Source organism: Pipistrellus kuhlii, unplaced genomic scaffold (genome assembly GCF_014108245.1).
Source record: "Pipistrellus kuhlii isolate mPipKuh1 unplaced genomic scaffold, mPipKuh1.p scaffold_m20_p_14, whole genome shotgun sequence".
In the NCBI taxonomy this organism is placed as follows: Eukaryota; Metazoa; Chordata; class Mammalia; order Chiroptera; family Vespertilionidae; genus Pipistrellus; species Pipistrellus kuhlii.
This window is the reverse complement of record NW_023425449.1, coordinates 27,017,034-27,038,520: the sequence shown is the minus strand read 5'-3', so window position 1 is coordinate 27,038,520 and position 21,487 is coordinate 27,017,034. Positions and strand designations below refer to the sequence as shown.

At 39.5% G+C, this 21,487-nt stretch overlaps 1 protein-coding gene and 1 pseudogene across 3 annotated transcripts in view; both read left to right on the top strand.

Moving 5' to 3' along the window:
- Positions 1-21,487, top strand: part of CA8 (carbonic anhydrase 8) — an 83,013-nt gene that overhangs the window by 55,265 nt on the left and 6,261 nt on the right. Inside the window, exons 7-9 of one of the 3 annotated variants that reach the window (XR_004987748.2) lie at positions 97-209; positions 6,931-7,099; positions 17,088-17,172. Coding sequence is in view for 2 of the 3 variants with exons in the window: in XM_036436991.2 (XP_036292884.1) it covers positions 97-209; positions 6,931-7,065 (248 nt within the window). In the remaining variant the exon portion in view is untranslated. Of the gene's footprint in view, positions 1-96; positions 210-6,930; positions 7,100-16,247; positions 17,034-17,087; positions 17,173-21,487 lie in introns of those variants that run through there. The other 2 variants (XM_036436991.2, XM_036436990.2) reach the window with 2 other exon arrangements.
- Positions 7,110-10,388, top strand: LOC118718292 (annotated as a pseudogene).

The following is a 21,487-nucleotide window of genomic DNA, read 5'->3' as shown; positions in this document are numbered from 1 at the left end:
ATTTGGACAGTTTGTAGCTTTGAAAATTATTGTTGGAGTCTCAAAATTATGATGCATTAATTTGCCTTTGTGTGTCATGTCCACGTGGTTGCACAGATCCTCTGCTCCGTGACTATTGGGTGTACGAAGGCTCGCTCACAATTCCACCTTGCAGTGAGGGTGTCACCTGGATATTATTCCGATACCCTTTAACCATATCCCAGCTACAGGTGAGTGCGGCACCTTACGTCTTTTTAGAGTGAAGTTCTGAGTTAAAAGGTTACATTTTGTTCCTGTAAAAGGGAAATGTCGGTTTTATGTTTTAACTCTCCTTAGATCAGTTACTTCTTTGCAGATGAAAGTTAAATGGCTCGAACTTGTGAAAGCAATTGAAAGGTCAAGGATGAACAAAACCCAGCCATCCTTTATGATCTGTATTTTAAAAGTCCGTTTTTATGGAGTAAATAGAAGTCGCTGAAATAGTCAAATTTTTTGATTAGTCTAGTTATTCTCTTATGGAGATTTTCTTAGTCATGGAGAGGAGAAAGGTCTTGAGAGTATAGTGAGAATGCTGGTTATTTCTGTAAGTCACATGTGGGCTTTGAAATAGCTCTTCTTATGCTAGCGCAGGACAAATATGTATGAAGAAGGATGAGGTATTGAGAAAGAATACCCTTGGGAAGTTCTGGATTGTTCTGTAGCCCCACTTTTGGTCACCTCCCTCCCCCACTGTAGGTGCTATAGATGCTAATGCACAGGGAAGTAACCTGCTGAAACATGAGGCAACATAACTATACTGTTTTTAAACAGGGACTTTGATCCTATCCAATAAAAGAGAAATATGCAATTTGACCATCACTCCAACACACAAGATGGCTTCTCCCATGTGGTCAAAGATGGCTGCCCCCATGTGGACACAAGGTGGCCGCCACAAGATGGCCAGCAGGGGAGGGCAGTTGTGGGCAACTGGGCCTGTAGGGAAGGGCAGTTGGGGCTAGGGGGAACCCAGGCTAGCAGGGTAGAGCAGTTGCAGGGGACCAGGCCTACAGAGGAGGGTAGTTGGGGGTAGACCCAGGCCTGCAGAGGAGGGCAGTTGAGGGGGACCAGGCCTGCAGGGGAGGGCAGTTAGGGGGAATCAGGCTAGTAGGGGAGCAGTTAGGTATCAATCAGCCTGGCAGGGGAGTGGTTAGGGGGTGATCAGGTTGGCAGGCAGAAGCAGTTAGGGGCAATCAAGAAGGAAGGCAGGCAGGCAAGCAGTTGGAAGCCAGAAGTCCTGGATTATAGAGGATGCAGGCTGCTGAGGAACCCCCCCTCCAATGCATGAATTTCATGCACCGGGCCTCTAGTATTATTATAAAAGAGGTACTTTATGTGTCTCCTATCCTCCAGGGATCGATGGGATCCCTGTTCTGTAAGGCTATATCTTCCCTTTGCAATGAACCTCAAAAGGCTTGAGCAGTTCTCTACAGCAAGCATGTCAAACTCGTGGCCCACAGACCACATGCCTTGTTTATTTGGCCCCTGTTAGCCTTTTGAGTTTGACATGCTTGCTGTACATAAGCCAAGTTTTTTTTAAATAATATTTTTTTTATATCCCTTGCCATTTTGTAAGTCCACATTAATTGAGTTTATTGTTGTAATTGAGTTTATGGTTGTAAATATTTAGAGTTTGAGATGTGTGTGAGACATCCAAGAAGGGGGTATACTGTATAAGTGGTGGTTGAAGCCATAGTGTAGGAGAGGAGAGAGAAGAAGTGGTGCAGAGAACTGAGACTGGCAGCCCCAAGGGGCACCCCTTGGAAGAGTCGCCCCCAAAGAAGGTTTGAGGATTTTGAAAGTCAGGAGGTTGATGCGATGCCAGGAGGCCGGGGGTGGGGGGTGGGGGTGGGGTAGGGAAAGACAGGGGGCAGGAGGGTGTGAAGTTCAAGAAGGAGGGAGTAGAGAGATGAAGAGTATCAGATTCTGAGCACACATTAGTTAAAGACGGAAAACTTTACTTGGATTTAGCCACAGGGGTAGATCTCAGACTTGGGGATGAGATCGAAGAAGCTTAGGGTCTACAGTCATGTATATTTAGGCATTACAGTTTTTGGTTAGGGGTAATTTTCTTTAAAACTGGTAAAAATTTTAGTGAAAAATAAAGTTTTCCTCTATAACACAACATTTCTATTTTTTTTTTTTTTTTTTACAACTAAGGGTTAACCTTGCTGAGCCACAAGAAAGAAAATTCTCAGTTTCGCTTAGAATTCCATTAAAGATTTCCTTACTAGTCTGGTGTTGGGGATGTTAATGTTGAGCTGTATTCTGAATGTTACCTGATGTTCTGTACACGTGAGATACAATGTTTTACTATCACGTTGACCAGTGTGCTATGCTAAACACCAGAGACAAATCATTGTGCCTTTGGGTCTCACTGGCTTCAAAGAAAACCTTGCTCAGTAACGTCCCTCTAAGTAAGGCCAGTGACAGTCTAACTCTAGCTCTCTGGGTCATGCTCCTCGATAAAGGGGAGCCTAAGCCAGTAATCTCACCTGCTCTGGGAAATAGATGACTTTTGCCTTGGTGGTTAGAGCATTGGCCTGTGCACTGAAGGGTCTCCGGTTCGATTCCCGGTTAAGGGCATGTACCTGGGTTGCAGGTCTGATTCCCACCCTTGGTAAGGGTGCTTGTGGGGGGCAACCAATTAACATGTCTCTGTCACATTGATGTTTCTCTCACTCCCCCTTGCCCTCTCCTCTTCCTTCTATCTCTAGAATCAAGGGAAAAAATATCCTCACTTCTTGAGTAACTTTTTTACTTCTTGAGTAAAAAAAAAAAAAAAAGAAGGAAAATTAATGACGTTGCAGTTACCTGTAGCTTTTCAAGAGAAAAAAATGTAGGTGCAGTTAGCTCAAAGCTCCCTATAGCATCTGTTCAGAGGGCAGCAATGTTAAAATGTGAACACACACACACACACACACACACACACACAGGCATGTATGTTAAAATGCAATTTGTAGTGATTTAGAAAAAAGTTATAATCTTAAGAGAATATACATCAGTCTGTTCTTGACTTAAATGTCTTACTGTTGCTGCTCATACAATTTCAGAGAAAGCAGAGCCAACATAGAAACAGTCTAGAGAAAACAGTGAAAATGAGCATCCGAACCAAGAAAAATTGAGGTCTCATATTATTGCACTTAAGAGCAGAAAAAGAGATAAAGATAGAATGAGAATTGATCCATAAGATAAAAGGAATGGCGAATGGCAGGTGGAGTGTCTACATCACATGTGTCAAACACAAGGCCCGCGGGCCAAATCCGTCCCGCCAGGCCTTGCAATGTGGCCCGCACCGTGCTGTCATCACTGCACTCCACTGCGTTTCCATCACAATGACAGTTTATGACTGTTCAGTAAACCATTCGGCCCGCAATTTAGGCTGGATTTTAGATTTTGGCCCCTTCTCTGATTGAGTTCGACACCCCTAGTCTACATAGCTGGTGATATTGAGAAATATGAAACTTTTATTGAGGAAAAAATGTTTCAACTCACATCATAGGGTTAACATGTGATTAACTGCTGAGTATTAGGATGGAAACAATTGCTCTCTCGAATACATAATCTGCCACAGGATAATAAGGCCTGTACCAGCCACATTACAGAGACAAGCTCCAAGTCATAATGCTTTCCTGTGAAGTGCACAGCAGCTGGATGCGAGGAGGAGTTTTCTGCTGAAGTGTACGGCTGACAATTCCACCCCTCGTGGAATGTTCCCATCTTCCTGAGAACCAGGAATTCTAGACTGTGGAACTGGAAGTGCCTGCTTAGTTGAAGTTTTCACATTACGTTCGGTTGGCATACCATAGGCAAAGGAAAACACACACAATTGGATGGATTTGAATGAGTGTAATTTTCTTTTTCTTTTTTTAAATGATCAATCTCCATTAAATGACTTTAAGCTAAACAGTGTTCTAAGCGTTAGGAAGCCAAAGTAAAAAAAAAAAAATTTTTTTTTTCAGTTCTATTGTTACATTTGGAAATGAGATGCCATGAACATACTAATGTATGCCGAACTGTGAGTGAATAGCCTAGTTGGTTCACGGGTCAGTGAAGTTTGGAATAAATGTCTTAACTTAGGTCAATTGGAGTACCACCCAGGTTCAGAGAACAGTGAGTATGCAGCCCTGCTGCCTTCAGAAGATGAGGATTTGTCTGTGAAGAGTGGGACCCCTCTTTTACATTGGTTAAAAACAAACGCCATGCTTAATTAAGTAGAGTGGCATTAAAAATCGACGAAATCACGCATACGGATATATATGATAAAGATAGTCTCTGTACTGCCTGGCCTTTGAATTTTGTTGAAGGCTTTTATCCTGGGGTATTATTTTTTAAATTTCTCACTACTCTCATTTCAGCGTGGGATAACGCAGTATGCACTTGAAACCATTTGAAGTGACTAAAGGGTTTGAGGGGCGGTTACTTCAGAAACATTGGCATTTCAGAAAGACGTGTTTTTCTCTGTTGATGTTTGAAGTCTTCAAAGTGTTGCTCTGATCAGAGAAAAGCATTTCTTGTGAAAGAGTTCTCTCCAGGAACACAGCGGTCTGAGACGGGCCCGCTGTTGATTCAGATCCTCTCGTCTAGGAGCTGTTCTCACTGAAGGTGTGCAGGGGAGGCCTGCAGCTTGAAAGGCTTATCTTCAGTTCACTATTCGTAAATACAAAGTTAACCTCACTTTAAAATAAGCTTCAAAGCCCATGAAAGTGGAGAATTCTTTAAAAGGTGTTGAAGCAGTCCAGTTTCTAGTCCACGTTGCTCATCGGGGACCCTGCCCAAGGTTATAGGTTCTGGTGGCCGCTATGACATACGGTTCCTTGGAAGCTGACTGTAAGGAGGAGGATTCTCCATATCCCCAGCCAACTGGTTTAATTTTTTTTTTTCCAGTCTATTTTTTGCATATAAAATTGGAGTTAAATATTTATCCAAAATGCTAAAGGTTTGACCTCAAAAGAAGTTGGCTATTAATAGTAGATATCAAATACCATGTGCTTGGACATTATGCTGAATACTTTTCATGAAATATTCTATTTACTTTTAACATCATCTTTGCCAGTACTGCTATTTCCTCTCCCTCGTACACATGTGGAAACTGAGGCATAATGAGGTGAGCTAATTGGTTGTTGGGATCTTAGGTGGCAGAACCAGGATGAGAACCGGCCCACTGCTTTCACCTTCATAGTCTTCTTTTTGAAAAAGCATAGGATCCTCTCACTGACCAGGGTCCTTCCCACGCCACACATAGGGAAAACCGAGTGAGATACATCCCACAAATAAGCACAGGGGGATCTCATGCAGCCTTGACTCTAGAAACCTCCCAGACATGGCATGCGATACAATCACCACTCATATCCCCACCCAAAGACCCGGAGAAGGTCTAGTGACAAGCCATTATGTAGATTAAACAGCCAGTTGCTAATCTGACTGGCATCTTTATATAAATACATATATTACTTTAAAAAAAACAGGACAGTTGACACCTATTATTAGGAAATAAAACAGTATTGGAGTCATGGAAAAATAAAATAATAGAAGTCAGATTTCTAACCTGGATTCTAATCTAACAAGCCATTTAATTTGCCCCCAACTCTATCTTCCAACATGTACATGTGGGGGTTGGATTAGAATCTTGTGAGATTCAGCTCCTTTGGGGTCAGTGAACTTCTACTTCAGAAAAAATGCACATGTACAGTTTTTTTGCATGTCATTGAGGGGTTTCATGGGCCCCCTTAAGTCTGTAGGAGTTTTTTACATTTTTATCATTATTCCTGCATTAGTTGATTCCTTGCATTTTCTTTTACTTTATGAATGTGGAGACTCTATGGCTATGCTGTATGAAGAAACCTTTGTGGATATAACCCTCTAATACACAATGGGCTTTTGGTGGATTGTTGCTGATCAAACACATTTGCTCAGCATCCATGCAGGATGTAGGTTCTCTTGATTGGACTAGGATTTCTGAAGAGTTGGCCATGGAGCTGGGAAAAGAGCAGGTGGGTTTAGAAGTGGGCTCAGACTTGGTTAATTTGGAAACTTTCTTAACCTCTTTAGTATCAGTTTCTCCTTTTGCGTAAGGAATGAAGACTGCCTGAGTCATGTGCCTGTGAGGCATTTAAGTGAAGTAGCAGACAATGAGCCCTGTAAGTAAGTCATTCCCTATAGATGGGAATGAGCCTGGTGATGTTCCTCACATGTCTGCTTATTGCGAACATACTTGTCAGAGGGCCGAGTCTGGCAGGCTATGGGTACTTAGCGGGTACAGACCTGGCAGGTCAGAGGAACTGCAGTGTGGCTGATGGGAAAGGTCCCTGGGGACCATGGGAACAACCTCTCCACAGGTAAAGGGAAACCTTGGGACATGGAGAGGTTACCTGAGAAAGGGAAATGAACTTGAAAATTGATATTGTTAAGAGAGGAAGTTGGGCTTAAACTTTTGGGAAAATTAGAGGTATTCTTTGGACTAGCATTCTCCAAAGGGCTGAAAGAGCAGCAAAGAGAGTCTTTGGATGAAGGAAATCTCCATCTAATAAAACTAACATTTAATCAGTGTTAATGTACAGTAACATCAGAACTTATTAAAGGTATACTTGGGAAGCCTTTGAGATGTTCATTCATTCACTCTTTCTTATTATCCTACTGGCAAGCATGAAAGATTTTTGAGAGAGATGCATATCATATTTGCATTAATAAGTCCAGCAGGTTTTCATGATACCTGTGCTTACTTCTCTGGTCTTCATTTCTCCTGCAAGGATCATGACTAATGTCTTAGATCTGGAAGAATGAAGTCTGTTTTCCTGTTTTTGAAGTTTAGTTTTCATTTTCTCCTTTTTAATTTGGCAATGCATGCATATCTTAAGCCACTCCTGTTAATGTCTGGTAAATTATTAATCTATATTTTTCTGCTCTTATTTTCAGATTGAAGAATTCCGAAGGCTGAGGACACATGTGAAGGGGGCGGAGCTCGTGGAAGGCTGTGATGGGATTTTGGGAGACAATTTTAGACCCACGCAGCCACTTAGTGACAGAGTCATCAGAGCTGCATTTCAGTAGCCGGAGGGAACGGGAACAAGCCAGGCTTCCTCCGGTATGTGCAGGCTGTGTAAGGAAGTGGGCAGACGGTTGTGTAAACCTATCAGACCAAAGGTACGCTCGTGGGGATCCTGATAATTCAGCCATATGAGTTTTATTTTGGTAAAATGTATGACACACTCTCAAGCCCCATTGATTTGGAAGTAAGGCGGTTTAAAAAAAAATATTCATGCATTGTTGAAAAGAATCTGCAATCCTCAGATTTTCCCACTAGAGCAGCCTTTCATTCCGAATGTTGCTTTAATACTGATTCTCCTAAGGACAGAGACAGGGATATGCCAGCACCCCTTTAGTACTTCACTGTGTCGAACCCCTGAAGCTTCAGCAGTCACCCCCTCATGACAGAGGAACGTGAAGGAAGGGACTGGAGGGGTGTGTGAGCCTCAGAGCTGACCCTCATTGTCTGACACAGATTTATTGTATTGTTTTTGGGGTAGGCAGATCTGTTGTGAATGAAAATACTTGTCCTACGGAAGTGCTATTATTTGATAATCAAGAAGCACTAGTTAATAATCAGAATATGGTATCTTTTGGGATTGATTAAAACATAATATATACATTTTTAACATGTTGAATTCAATATATGGATTCCTTACCCCTAAGGAGCTAACAAAATAAAACATCACAAACATGGAAAAGGTAAAGTCTACAAAAATGCCGGTACACTGAATTATTTCTTTACCTTGTAAATTGCCTAAGAGTGTGTACAGAGGTCAGCACGTGGCCGGCAAGCCACTGCTTCCCATAAGAGAGTCGTATCTGTTGAAATACTTTTCTAGGTAAGCAGGACAGAGCTCTGACTGTTTAGTGGACCATTGGGATAGATAGTCACGTATTACGCAAGCAATACAATGAATAGAAATCTCTGGCGTCCAGGAGCTCACAATCTCGTGAGCTGGACAGTCAACACGGGAATTGTAAAAGGTGATCGTTTCGTCCATGTGTTTCTCAATCCACTCTCCTTGCTTCTCTGTTATTACTACACTGTATGTAACCAGGACTCCAGCCAGACCGTCTGTTTACATCTGTGATTGTGCTTCGTTCACACAGTCCTTCCTGCTCCACCTTTTGCCTACTGAAATCCTTGCTAACCTGCAGGCCCAACTTCAATACCACTCTCAGCAGGAATTCTCTGCTTCTCCTCTCAATTGTACCTCTCATTTCGCATCATTTCTTCCATTTAACTTTGTGTATTTCTTATTTTGTTTTGTTTTGTTAGATTTCAGATTTTTTTCAGGATTGAAATATGTTTATTTTACTTTGAATCCATCATGACACATAACTTTGTATCTTGAATGTCCAGGCAAATGACAAGTTCCTTACACTCTAATGTCCTATATTCCAGTCATTCATTCCCTCTCAGTTTCTGTGTTAGACACTCCAGTGCCTTTCACCCTCCTAGTTTTGAAGATGATGACCAGGCAAGTTGCCTTTGGCAGGAATGAGAAGAAACTTGTAGTAACTCCATGAATGAGAACAAAGGAATGTAGCAATGGAGATTTCTGATAGTGGGACTACCTTTTCAAAGACCCCAAGGAGCTACTCCTTGTGAAGGAGGTAAACATTTAATGCACTGAGGTACCCGAAGGAAAACCCCGTGGGCCTGAGGATAGAAATCAAAGCAGGGAGTTAGGCAGGGCCCATCCTTGGAAGGCCTACCAGCCATGTGAAAGCATCTTTATTGTTGATGCATTGATAACTTATACAGACTTTTATTCAGGGGAGTGGCCTATTCTCATGTGTGGTTTTAGTAGGTCACAGGGACTGGAGATCGAATGCACTGGATTATAGTGGAAGGACATTGCAGAAGTCAGCTGAGTAGCCAAGGTGTAGGACATGAAGGCTCGGATTCTGACGAGGAGCAGTGGAAGGAGAGAGACTTTCATGTGTGCGAGACAGACCTTGAAGGCGACAGCTAGTGACCGATTGGATGAGGTAGAGGAGAGTGGATAGATGAGTTAGAGAGGTTGGAAATATCAAAGATAAGTTTTATGTGGATAGATTGTAATTGAGTGACAGCAGGAAAGCTGGAGGAGGCTCTGTTTGGGATAGAAAGGAAGATAAAGAGTTGAGTTGGGATGGTGATAGCGTGGAAGCCCCGGGGGTTGGGTCACAGTGAGGCAGGGAATCTGTGTCTGCTGCCACCGCCGCACCAGCCTATTCCATGTGGTCCATGTGGGCACCGTCTTTACTGTGATGATCCCTAGCTTCCAGGTCAACCACTGGGACTTCTTTGGGCCCTGGAAGCTTACGGCAGCTAAGACCTACATCAGGAAGTTGGCAGAGGTGGAGAAGTTAGCTGATGAATTGTATGTGCCATTTACCCCCGGAATGATGTTTGGAGACAATGTTTTAAGAATGCAGCATGGTTTTGGCCTTGGGATTGAGTCAGTGATACAGATGTGTAAACAACTACCAAGGAAGCTTCAAGTAGCCCGGATAGAGTGTGAACATTCCAGGGAGGTTATTAAACCCTCTGATTTGACATAAGCAATAGATTATAAGGGAACATTACATGGAGAATCACTCAAGTTAAAGGTACATCCTAAAGATACAGTGCATTTGAAAGCCAGAGAGCAGATTAATTTTTTTTTTTTTTGCAGAAGTTCCCTTGTTTGAGGATGAACTTCATGATCATGTAGTTTCAAGTCTAAGTATGAAAATTAGAGTAATGCCTTCCAGCCTTTTCCTGCTATTGCAGTTTTGCTTGTGAATTGATGGAGTGCTGATCAGCATGAATGATAGGAGACTTTACCACGAGGCCCACAAGACCTACATGTTATAAGAATATACATCACGAGAGAGCAAAATTGCTAATTTAACCAACGTTTCACCTTCCCTCTTCATGGAACCTAATGAAATGTCACAGTATTTACTGATCAAGGAGGCAGTTTGTGACAAACTAATATTTCCAGATAATTGGTCACAACCCCACAGACTCTCAAGAAAGTGCATCTGTGGAGTAGAATGTGATGTACTGTGTACTCACCGTGGAATCTGATGAAGACCTCGGCTATGTGGATGGGGGAATTTTTATTATGATCATTGCCTTATATAGGTGCAGATTTTTCGGTAGCCTTAAAGGGGAAATATAAAAAAGATTGTTTCAGGCAGATTCCACTCCTCCTAACCCCCAAAAAAAGAGCTGAGTTGGCGCATGTTGAATGAGAGATGCCTGTCACTCTCCAATGGTGGATCCACCATGAAGGTAGCTGGAATTTTGAGAGTGGAGATCAAAAAAGAGGACTAAACTGAACATGGGGGTTGTTGGCATAGAGATTAATATATATATATATATATATATATATATATATATATATATGTATGTATAATGTTCTAATGCTGCATAGGCATTAACTCATGAAGTGTTCATACAGTCTTTGAGTCTTTACAGGTACATTAACCAAAGCGCAGAGGAGTTAGGTCAGTTGCCCAAAGTAATGCAGTTGTGCAGCAGCACTGGAAGGGGGACCCAGGCAGCTGGACAGAGGTCAGAGTGTCCCCATGCTGGCGGTAAGGGTGGAGTGATGCCGAGCGATGCATGTTGCCACAGAACAAAGTTGAGTGTCAAGGGAGGAGGCAGAGATGCTATGTGATGCTCCATGATTCACTTACATATTGCAGTGTGATTACCATTGTAGTGTTGCCTAACACCTATCATGTCACACATACATCATTTCTTTCATTGTGGTGAGAATGAGACTTTTAAAAAATTTATTTTATTTTAAAAATATATTTTATTGATTTTTTACAGAGAAAAAGGGAGAGGGACAGAGAGTTAGAAACATTGGTGAGAGAGAAACATCCATCAGCTGCCTCCTGCATGTCCTCTACTGGGAAATGTGCCCACAACCAAGGTACATGTCTTCCACCAGAATTGAATCTGGGACCCTTGAGTCCACAGACCGAGGCTCTATCCACTGAGCAACACCGGTCAGGGCAAGACTTTTTTTTTTTTTAAACAAAAGAAATACTGGAACTTTTCTTTATGCAGATGGAGGGACTGAAGATGCTGTTTCTCAGAGGGGCTAGTCCTAGCTGTGAAGTGTCTAAAGAGTTGAAAGGGATGAAATCCTAAGTTGATTTGCAGATTGACTTTTGTAAGAGAATAGACCCTTCATGTGCAGTAATAGGAAGAAAGAGGAGGTGGTGGTTTATAGACATAGTGAGTCTGTGACTTGCTTTTGTTATTTAGGGAAGAATGGGGAGGTAGCCAGTAGGGGCTAGAGCTGCAGGGAGGATGGGAGATTGGAGCAGAAGGGTGGAAAGGATGGGTTTACAGGAGTGACCAGTAAGAGGGGAAGACAGTGAGGTGTGATGAGGTTTGTTCAACATGAATTTATGACTCTCTCCAGCTTAGGTTTAATATACTGTCTATGATGATCAGTGACTATAAGTGACCCTTTTTAATGAAATAAGATTATCTTGAATTTTTTATCTATATCATTCTAGACCAGAGGTGCCTCTCTAAATATCTAAATAGCCATCTCTATTTTATCACTTTTACACACACAGCACCATGATATTATGTATATTTCAGATACTTCATATTCACTGTATGATAGGAAGATAATGTATAATTTTGAAAGTCTTAAATCAATGACAATTTAAGTATTTTGAAAAGGAAGACAGATCCATGTCCTGTTTTTGGAGGCTGAGATTACTTAAAGGAGGTCATTTTCCCAGAAATTCCCAAGAATGGTGCAGGAATTCTTTCAAAGGTGACCCCAATTCTGACTTCATCCTTTTATGAATGCATTTTTCATCCCTTTTATCTTGAAATATGTTATACAAATCTAGTTATAGTTCTACATAAAAATTATATTGGGAAATCAGACTTATGGATGTGTGCTTTTATTTGATATTTAATAATGCCCTAAGGCAGTAATTCAAATTTTTATTAAAGTGAAATGATTTGACAGTCAGACTTTGAATTTAATGCATGAATGTTTCATTTAAGCTCTTGGAACTGAAAAGAAAAAAAAATGCCCACACTTTTTTTCTGGTAGTCCTCTAAAAATGTTTAAAATAATTTAGATTTATTTTAGCTATGTTTTACTAAAATAACTTTAGTTTTGGGACTTAAAATGGCATTTTTTTTGCACGACATGTCTAGACATCTGGAAGGCTTTGATAACCAAGACTTATTATTCCCATGAATAATCTGTAACTTTTCATATTACCATTTCAGAAGTAAGAACTCTGATTTTGTACTTGCATAGAGAGTTAGCATATAACTTACCCAGGTGCATTGCTAGTTCAGATTTCCTGGAGCCAGTTGACATTAAATGATTCTTCACCTATTGAGTTTTCTATAGAAAGACTGAAAATATCAAAACTTAACAACAAACAAAGAATATGGCCAAGCATTAGGCCCAGTTTCTTTGTTGCTCTTGGTGTCATAACTTTGGTACTAATCTATCAATGAAATGATTATTTGCCTATTTCTTTCATTGAGTATTATCCCAGTTTTAGAAGGCTATTCTTACTGTTTAGTCTTATCTATTTCCCTTATGACTCAGATATTGTTAAACTGCACATATTTACAATAACTATAATTAATTATACTTATTTAATTTATTTTCTATAAAAAGCAATACCACAAAGCTCTTTAAATATTTCCTTTTCCCCCCTGTCTTAAAAGGAGGCATATGAGTATGTCCCAAATAGATTCTTAAAATGCTCAAAAAACGTAGAAGAAAAAAGAGGGGTGATTAAGCAACCTTCTCTGAACAATTGCTTTATCACACTTGCCCTTGTAATTCTTTCTGGGTCTTTGAAGTCACACTCAGCTGTGTTGAATTCTTCTCCACGTATACTTTTGCAATTAATAATGTTGTCTTCTGAGTGATAATGAAGCTATAGCTAGCAACAATTCCATATCGGTTTTCTTTTATAACCTAAAAGAACTATAGGGTAGAAAAGGATAATGCATTATAGGAAAGGAGGGTCTGTGTGGGAAAAGAGAGAATGTTAACTTGGAATGACCATGTAGGTAAATGCTGCTATTATGCTTCCTGGATAAATGGAAAGTTCTTTTAGTCAATAGAACCTGGACTCTCTGCAATCTAGTAGTTTAACATGATGCACAGCAAGCATTAGGGTGAGGGATGAAAGCTCGATGGGTATTGCTGTTTTCTATTTACTGTATCATATAGAACTTTTTTGAAAATGGAATGAATTTCCTAAAGCAGTGGTCGGCAAACTCATTATTCAACAGAGCCAAATATCAACAGTTCAACGATTGAAATTTCTTTTGAGAGCTATATTTTTTTAAACTTAAACTTCTTTTAAAGCCACATCTTCAGAATAGACTCACCCAGGCCTTGGTGAGCCACACACTCAAAGGGCCAAAGACCCGAATGTGCCTCGCCAGCTACAATTTGCCAACCACTGTCCTAAAGGGTTTCAAAATGATTTCAGGAAGAGGCCCCAATACCGAGGATGTTCAATCTATCTATTGCGTTTTGGTTATGGGATATGAAATTGTTATTAACTCAAGACTGAAAATATCAAAACTGTCTGCGCATTTCTTCAAAATGACTAAACAAAGAGAATACTCCCTGCTTCCATATTTCTCCCCAACCCCCCTTTTAAAGAATAGTTTATTGATTTCTAGAGAAAAGGAAGGGAGAAGAGAGAAACATAGATGTGAGAGCGTAACATTGACCTGCTGCCTCACACCTCAGATCAAGCCGGCAACCCCGGCATATGCCCTGCCTGAGAATCAAACCACCGAGTCACACTGGCCAGGGCCTTTCCTTATGTTTTAGAAATGTTAATTATTTATTGTGCATAAAAATTCCAGAATAACTTAGTGTTCCTCTTCCCCCATGAATTCAAACAAAATTGTGTTTGGGCAGAAGAAGAGTCCATTTTGCAATCATGGGCCAACATATATGGTGAACATTAATATATTCTCGCACTTTACATTGATTTTATGATTTTAAACCTGAAGGATATATTTTCCATAAGAAAATCTCTGAGACCAGGTGATCTCCTCTAAACATGTTCTGTGATGCCTCTCATCTCATGGATGCTCATTTTTTGTAATTTCCTCAAATCAAAATTTTAGCTTTGTTTTTCCACTCTGAGATGTACGGAAACCTTATGGAGAGGTATTCGTGTCAGTTTCATTGTCCTTTGTCTGTTGTCTATTCTCTCTAGTTCTCTTTCCTGTGATAAAGTTCACAGAGGTTTAGGAAAGCAGAGGCGCCATAGCACTGGGGAACTGTAAATTCCCAGCACTCACTTCCTGCCAGAGTCCTCACCGCTCAGCCTGACGGGCCTGCTCTCTCCGTAGGTGACTCACCTACACCCACAGCTTCAGTGGCCACTAAATACAGATATACCCCTCATTTACATCCCTGCATCAGGTCTCTCTACGAAGTTCTAGAATTGAGTGCCTGCCTGTCAGTCTGACTTTTCTTTTGGGTTGTCAAAGGCATCTCTGACTCAACATATACGAGATTGAATTCATGATGGTCCTTCGTAGACTTGGCTCTCCAAGTTTTCCTAGAAACCTGAGTCAGACTTGACACTCCTTCATCTCACTTCTTCTCACCTCACCTCACCTCACCTCACTTCACCTCACCTCACCTCATCATCTCACCTCACCTCACCTCATCATCTCACCTCACCTCACCTCATCTCACATTTCCATATATCATCCAGTTCTAGATTTTCCTTCTGATAGCTCCAAATCTATCTATCACAACCCATAAAGTTAGCATTATCTCTCACCTAGACTGTTGCAAGGGCATTCTTCCTCTCTTCTACATAGGATTATTCGAGAAAGATTTATAAAAATAACAGACGTCAATGACACAGAACACTCAAACGTGTGTGCCAGCTCTTGAGGGATTGGTACAAGGGCATTGAGTAGGATTCTGAATCTACACCTGAGCACTGTGGGACACGGTGACATAACTAATTGTCACCGTTTGCCATATGAGACTGGTGGTGGTCTTGTGGCTTCTTATTGCCATCCACTTGAACTATAGTATTATGGGCATCTGATTTAAATGTCTCAGCTGTTAAAAGTCTTTTAAATGGGCTTTGGAAAATTGACCTGCATTAGATCTACCAATATGTAACTTGGTGCTAGTGATTACAAGGAAATACAGAAACATGATGAAATCATGAAGTTCTCTACTTTCTTTTTAATACTTTAATTTCATTATGTGGTAGTTAAGGTCCTGCTGATTGTGCTAGCAAGCTGCTTACATAGAGCACCACCTGGGAAATCTGAAATCTCTGCATGGAAATGAACATGGCCTGATAGTGTATGGCACTTCCTTTTTCTTAGGGATGGGAGCCATCTCCTGTAAGTTAGAGAAGGAGCCACGTTAGAGGAAAGGTAGATATTGACACCAGTCTCACAAAGGTGTGAGACAATGTCTTTTAAAATATATATTAAAAAAAAAGCAACACAAAAATTTTGCTCATTTATCTTGGAGATATTTCTGTTAATACAAACAGGTTTGCCTTGTTCTTTTGGCTACTTCAGTTTTAATTAAACAAGTATTCCAGTTAAGACTTTTAACAAAACAGTAACCTAGATAATTCCCAATGTCCTGGACAAAAATCCAAAATATTTATTAGATAATATGGAGGTTTCCTAATCAATCAAGTTGCCACTAGACAGCACATTCTCAACTAAATGAATTGCTACATTTCCATTTTCCATTACAGAGCTTTAAACTCTTTCAGAATTTCTGAATTCTTTTCATTTCAGTGGTCACAAACTCATAAAGGCTTTTTAGGCCTTGTCTGCATAAAATATTTTCCAGGACATCTTAGAAGCATGGAGTTGAATTGGATCTCAAAAAGTTAGTTAATCCAGTCTTCTGCCCAGAGTGGTCTTCAACCAAATTATTCCAGATGGCTGCTCCCCTTATCTACAAACAAACAGTCCAACTCACCCGTGTTGTCTGCAAATACCTACTTCAGAGTGTTTTATTCCTGCCTAATTCAATGAGAAAAAAACCCATTAAGAAATACTGTCTGTAAAGTATTAACTAAATTGGAATACCATTCAGGTAGTAATATTTTTATGGTTTTCCATAAATAAATATTTTTTATTAATGTCATTGGTTAGATTCCAAGTATCCCAAGATTTTTGTTTTTTTTTCTTTTTGTAGCATGAATGAAGTCCTACAACCTTTATGCTGCAGAGAAACGCATAATTTTTCACAGATATGAATGTTCATTCTGATTTTAGTATGGGGACAACCAAAGGTTCTCTAATATCTTTTCTTTAAAGAATGATTATATTTAATGGTTCCCAGCAACAAAATCACTGTAATTAGGAATATAAGATTGTAAATAAGAATAACAATGCTATTAATCATCTAAGTTAGTCATTTATGGCACATTCCTGTACTTGAAATATTTCCACAGGAAATAATGCTAAAATCCACATTTACTTATAATTAGACATAATACAAACCTTCTCTCATTATAATAGTTGCCCAAATCCCAATTCAACTTAATTTCCTTGAATCTGATGTCTGGACTAAAAGCATTAAGCTTGAACTAGTAAAAAATGTATAATATGTGCTTCAATTAAGAAGTAATTAGATACTCAATCACCCTTACAACACACCAGGGATTAGGGAAGAAGGAAGAAAAATATGATGCACTGTAGTGTAGAAAATAGTTTTGTTAATTAGTTTAGTGCTAATTGAGATTGAGAAAGTGTCAAAGTATCATAACATAAGTTTACTTCTGATTGCTTTAAAAGCTAATAGTGTTTAATATTTTAGGATACTTTGATGCAGAGAAGTGAGCAAATGACCAAGCTATGATTTACCCTAGAGTTTTGATTAAAGTTTAGACATCTATTCTAAGGTATACATATTAGTGAGTGATGGAAGGTAAAAACAAATGCTACTTTATATTTTAAACATTCTGTTGTATTGTACATCTAATTTAATCCTCACAACAATTCTGTGAGGCATGTGTGTTTATTTTCATTTTAGAGATAAAGAAACTGAGACTCAGAGGGGTTGAGTAACTTGCTCAAGGTCACAGCCATTAAAGTGCAAAGCAAGGATGCAAACCCAGGTAGGTTCAACTACAAACCCTCAGCTCTTCCCCCTGCGCCCCATTTCAAATAGCAAAGGCAGAAAATTATGAAGGCCTCTCTATCTGCGCCCCCTTCTTTCTGCAAGAACAGTTCCTGGGAGTAAGATTTCTGGGGGAAAGGACATGCCTGGTTTTGATTTGGGTAACATATTGCTAAAATCCCCTCTATAAAGAGTTATATTAATTTTTGCTTACATCATTGATTGAACACTTTATAGAGGGTTTTTTTTTTTTTTTTTTTTTTTTTTTTTTTGCCATTTACTTCTATCAATCCCTTTGCATGCCTCGCACCTCTCTCCCATCTTTTTACTCTTCACTTTCTTGAAATATGTTCATCTCCATCTGCCTATTGAAATGGCTGTGGCAAAAGTCACCGTTGAATTTCTTTCTCCTTTTTTTTCCTTCTTCCCATATCTCCAAATATAATACATGGTCATGGAAGAAAATTTAAACAATGCAGAATAAAAGGAAGAGGAAGCAGACGTTTCTCAAATCCTCCTCTCTGGAGAGCTGTCACCAGTGCTGGGTGTTCGGTTGAACATGGGAGACCTGTAGCACAGTGGGGCATGGCTCAGGTTCCATTCTGACTCCACCACTAATTGGTTGTGTGACCTTGAAAAAGTTACTAATATCTCTAAGTCTCTTTTTTTCATCACTTAAAAAGAAGACCATAATAGTGTCTACCTCATAGGGTGGTTGTGAAGATATGATGAGATAATGTGATCAAAGTTGCTTAACATGGTTTTGGTTCATAGTGTAAGTATTCAATAAATGTACCTTTAACGTTATTTGTGTCCATTTGATCTCTCCTAGGCATATATTTCATATGGATATGCATACATATAGTGTTCCTTATGGGATTATATTATGCAGGCTGTTTCTATCTGCTTAATGATACATCTTTTATTTTTAAAAGTATATTTTATTGATTTTTTTTACAGAGAGGAAGGGAGAAGGATAGAGAATTAGAAACATCAATGAGAGAGAATCATCTATCAGCTGCCTCTTGCACACCCCCTGGTGGGGATGTGCCCACAACCAAGATACATGCCCTTGACCGGAATTGAACCAACGTCCCTTCAGTCCACTGGCCCACGCTCTATCCACTGAGCCAAACTGGTTAGGGTGATACATCTTTTCATGCCATTGAAGAGAGGGCGTACTTTTAAATGATTGTACTAAGTTGCCTTTAAGTATATAACAAAATTTATTGAGCTATTTCTCTATTATTGTGCATTTATGTCATTTCCAGTATTTAGCTATAATCAACAACACCATGGTTAATTTATGCATTTATTTCCTTAAAAATTCTTAGTAATAAGATTGCTGGCTCAGAGAGTTAATTATAATATATATGTGTGTGTGTGTGTGTGTGTGTGTGTGTGTGTGTGTATGCAAATTGCTCTTCCCCAAGAGTTGTATCAGCTTATGTTCCCACTAACCATGTGCCCAATTATACATTTATTTCTCTTTACCTTTACGAACATTGAGTATTTTCAATTTCTTTTATTCTTGCCTATCTGATTAAAAATGACTGCTACATTATATTAGATATTTCTGTGAACACTTGATTTTATTCCTGAATTTTCTATTCTGTACCATAATCTATCTATTCGTGAGCAATGACCAGGATGTTTGTGGCAAGAAAGCATATTTCAGTGTTTTGTAGGACAAAGTCCCTTACTAATCTTTTTGACAGAATTTTCACATGTTTAATTCTTCTAGAAAAGATGCAGGATCATTTTTATCAGAAAGACTGACATAAAGAATATAAGAAAAAAAGGGTGAGTAAAAGAGAAAAAGAAAGGAAAAAAGAATCTTGCTAGGATTTTTCATTTGGATTGCATTGAATATATAGAGTAATTTGAGAATTGATATCCTTTCAGTATTAAATCTTTTAGTTAAGGAACAATGCACAGGTGTATGCTTATTAATGTTTTTTATGTTCTTCATACATTGTATAGTTTTCTCTTCTTACTAAGTTTACCCCAGGATGTGTGCATTTGGGCTCTGGAGTTGGCCTGGAATATTGCTTGATGAGGAACACAGTGTATGTAGTTGCTGGTCTACAACTTGGGCAAATCACTGATATTCTTTCAGCCTCAGTTTCCTCATTTATGAACTGAAGGCACTGGGAGTCACACCTCTTAAAGATGTTGTGAGGATTAAATGAAACATGGCGAAATGTTCAGGGCAGTACTTAGCCAAGGGCTCGCATTCAACAAATGTGAGCTATTACTATCAATTTTGATTAGTGATATTTCCTATTCTAATATTGGTTAATGTTATTTAATTGAAAAAATAATTGCTTAAGTCTGTCCTTGGCTTTCTCACTAATCTTTCCTATAGTTTCCTATAATACTAGTACTTTAGCTGATTGTTTGGAGTTTTCTATATAGACTGTGATCACATCTATCTGAAATGATAATTTTATTTCTTCCTTTATAATTTTAATACTTACTATTTTATTGTACCATTATAATACTTTTAGAATAATGTTAAGTAAATTCACAGTGATGTCTGGTACCCCTTTCTTACTTCTGATACCCTTGTATTTCTACTTCCCAAATCCAGAAGCATTTTCCCCCAACTCTCTTTAAATCTTAAAAAATATCTGATTTCTTGAACTCTTTCTTCCTCTCTTTATTTTTCTTCCTCATGACCACATACTGTTTGTTACTAGTGGGTATGTTGAAGAAGGTAGCTATATGCCTTTGCTTGTAATGGAAGGACATTTATCTTTAACCTTCTGTTTTGTGTATGTCAGTATTGAAGGGGCTATGTGGAAACAAACATAATCAGACATAGATTTTCCCTGTAGGAGTTTACAGCCTAGTATTGGAAGTTAATCAGGTGCACAGCTAACTCCAAATCAAAGCAACATATATTAGGTCTAGTAATAATTAATGTCGTTTTCTAATACTTTTTTAAATTGAATTTATTTAAACAATACAACAAAATTTAATCAACAATATAGTTGCCGTTGTTTTCTACTACTTGTGCCCAACAAGCATTTTAATCCCTCTGTTGTAAAATTCTTGTGATTTTGATGCAAAAAATTTGGTCAATGCATTTTTGAGGCATTCTTCATTATTAAATTTTTTTCCAAGAAGAAAGTTTTGCAAAGAACGAAACAAATGGTAATCGGAAGGGGCAATATCAGGAGAATATGCAGGTTGAGGGAGAACTTCCCATTCCAACTGGTGCAGTTTTTCAGCAGTGATTCTTGCAGTATGCGGTCGTGCGTTATCGTGGTGAAGAATTACGCCCTTCCGATTATTCAGCGCGGGTTCTTTTTCTCTTAAAGCTTGGGCTAACCTTTCCAATTGGGCACTATACACTGCACTTGTAATGGTTTGGTTAGATTAGGGGTGTCGAACTCAATCAGAGAAGGGGCCAAAATCTAAAATCCAGCCTAAATCGCGGGCCGAATGGTTTACTGAACAGTCATAAACTGTCATTGTGATGGAAACGCAGCGGAGTGCAGTGATGACAGCGCGGTGCGGGCCACATTGCAAGGCCTGGTGGGACGGATTTGGCCCGCGGGCCTTGTGTTTGACACATGTGGGTTAGATGGTAAAAGTTCATAATGAAGAATTCCTTTAAAATTCCACCAAACACACAACATCACTTTTTTCGCATGCAAGTCAGGTTTTGGCGTGGGCTGCGGAGCCTCATTTTTGTCCAACCATTGAGGCCGCCTTTTCAAATTAACATACAGCACCCATTCTTCATCTCCGGTAACAATTTGCTCTAAAAACGGCAAACGGTTTTGACGAGAGAGGAGCGAACTGCAAATTGTGAGTCTTTGATTACGGTTGTTGTCGGTCAACTCATGAGGAACCCATTTTCCAAACTTTTGGACTTTGCCAAGTGCGCGCAATTGATTGGAAATTGTTTTTTGTGAACAATTTAAAGTTGTCGCAAGCTCTTGTTGGGTAATTTGAGGACTTTGCACCAAAAGAGCTTGAAGAGCTTCTTGATCAAAATTGGACACACGGCCTCGACCACTCTTGTCATCTAACTAAAAATTTCCCTCGCAAAATTTCTCAAACCAACGCTGGCATTTTCTGGCGCTAACTGCATCTTGACCAAGAGCACTACAGATGTTTTTTGCAGCCTCAGTTGCTTTTCTTCCTAATTGGAACTCGTAAAGCATGCAGTGCCGAATATGCTCTTCATCCGCCATCTTCTTAGCCCTAGTTTTGCAACAAATACCAAAAAACAAACACAAACTTTTTCAAGCAAAACTTGTTAATTGCACTTCACACGTTCTGTAGATACCACGTGTTTG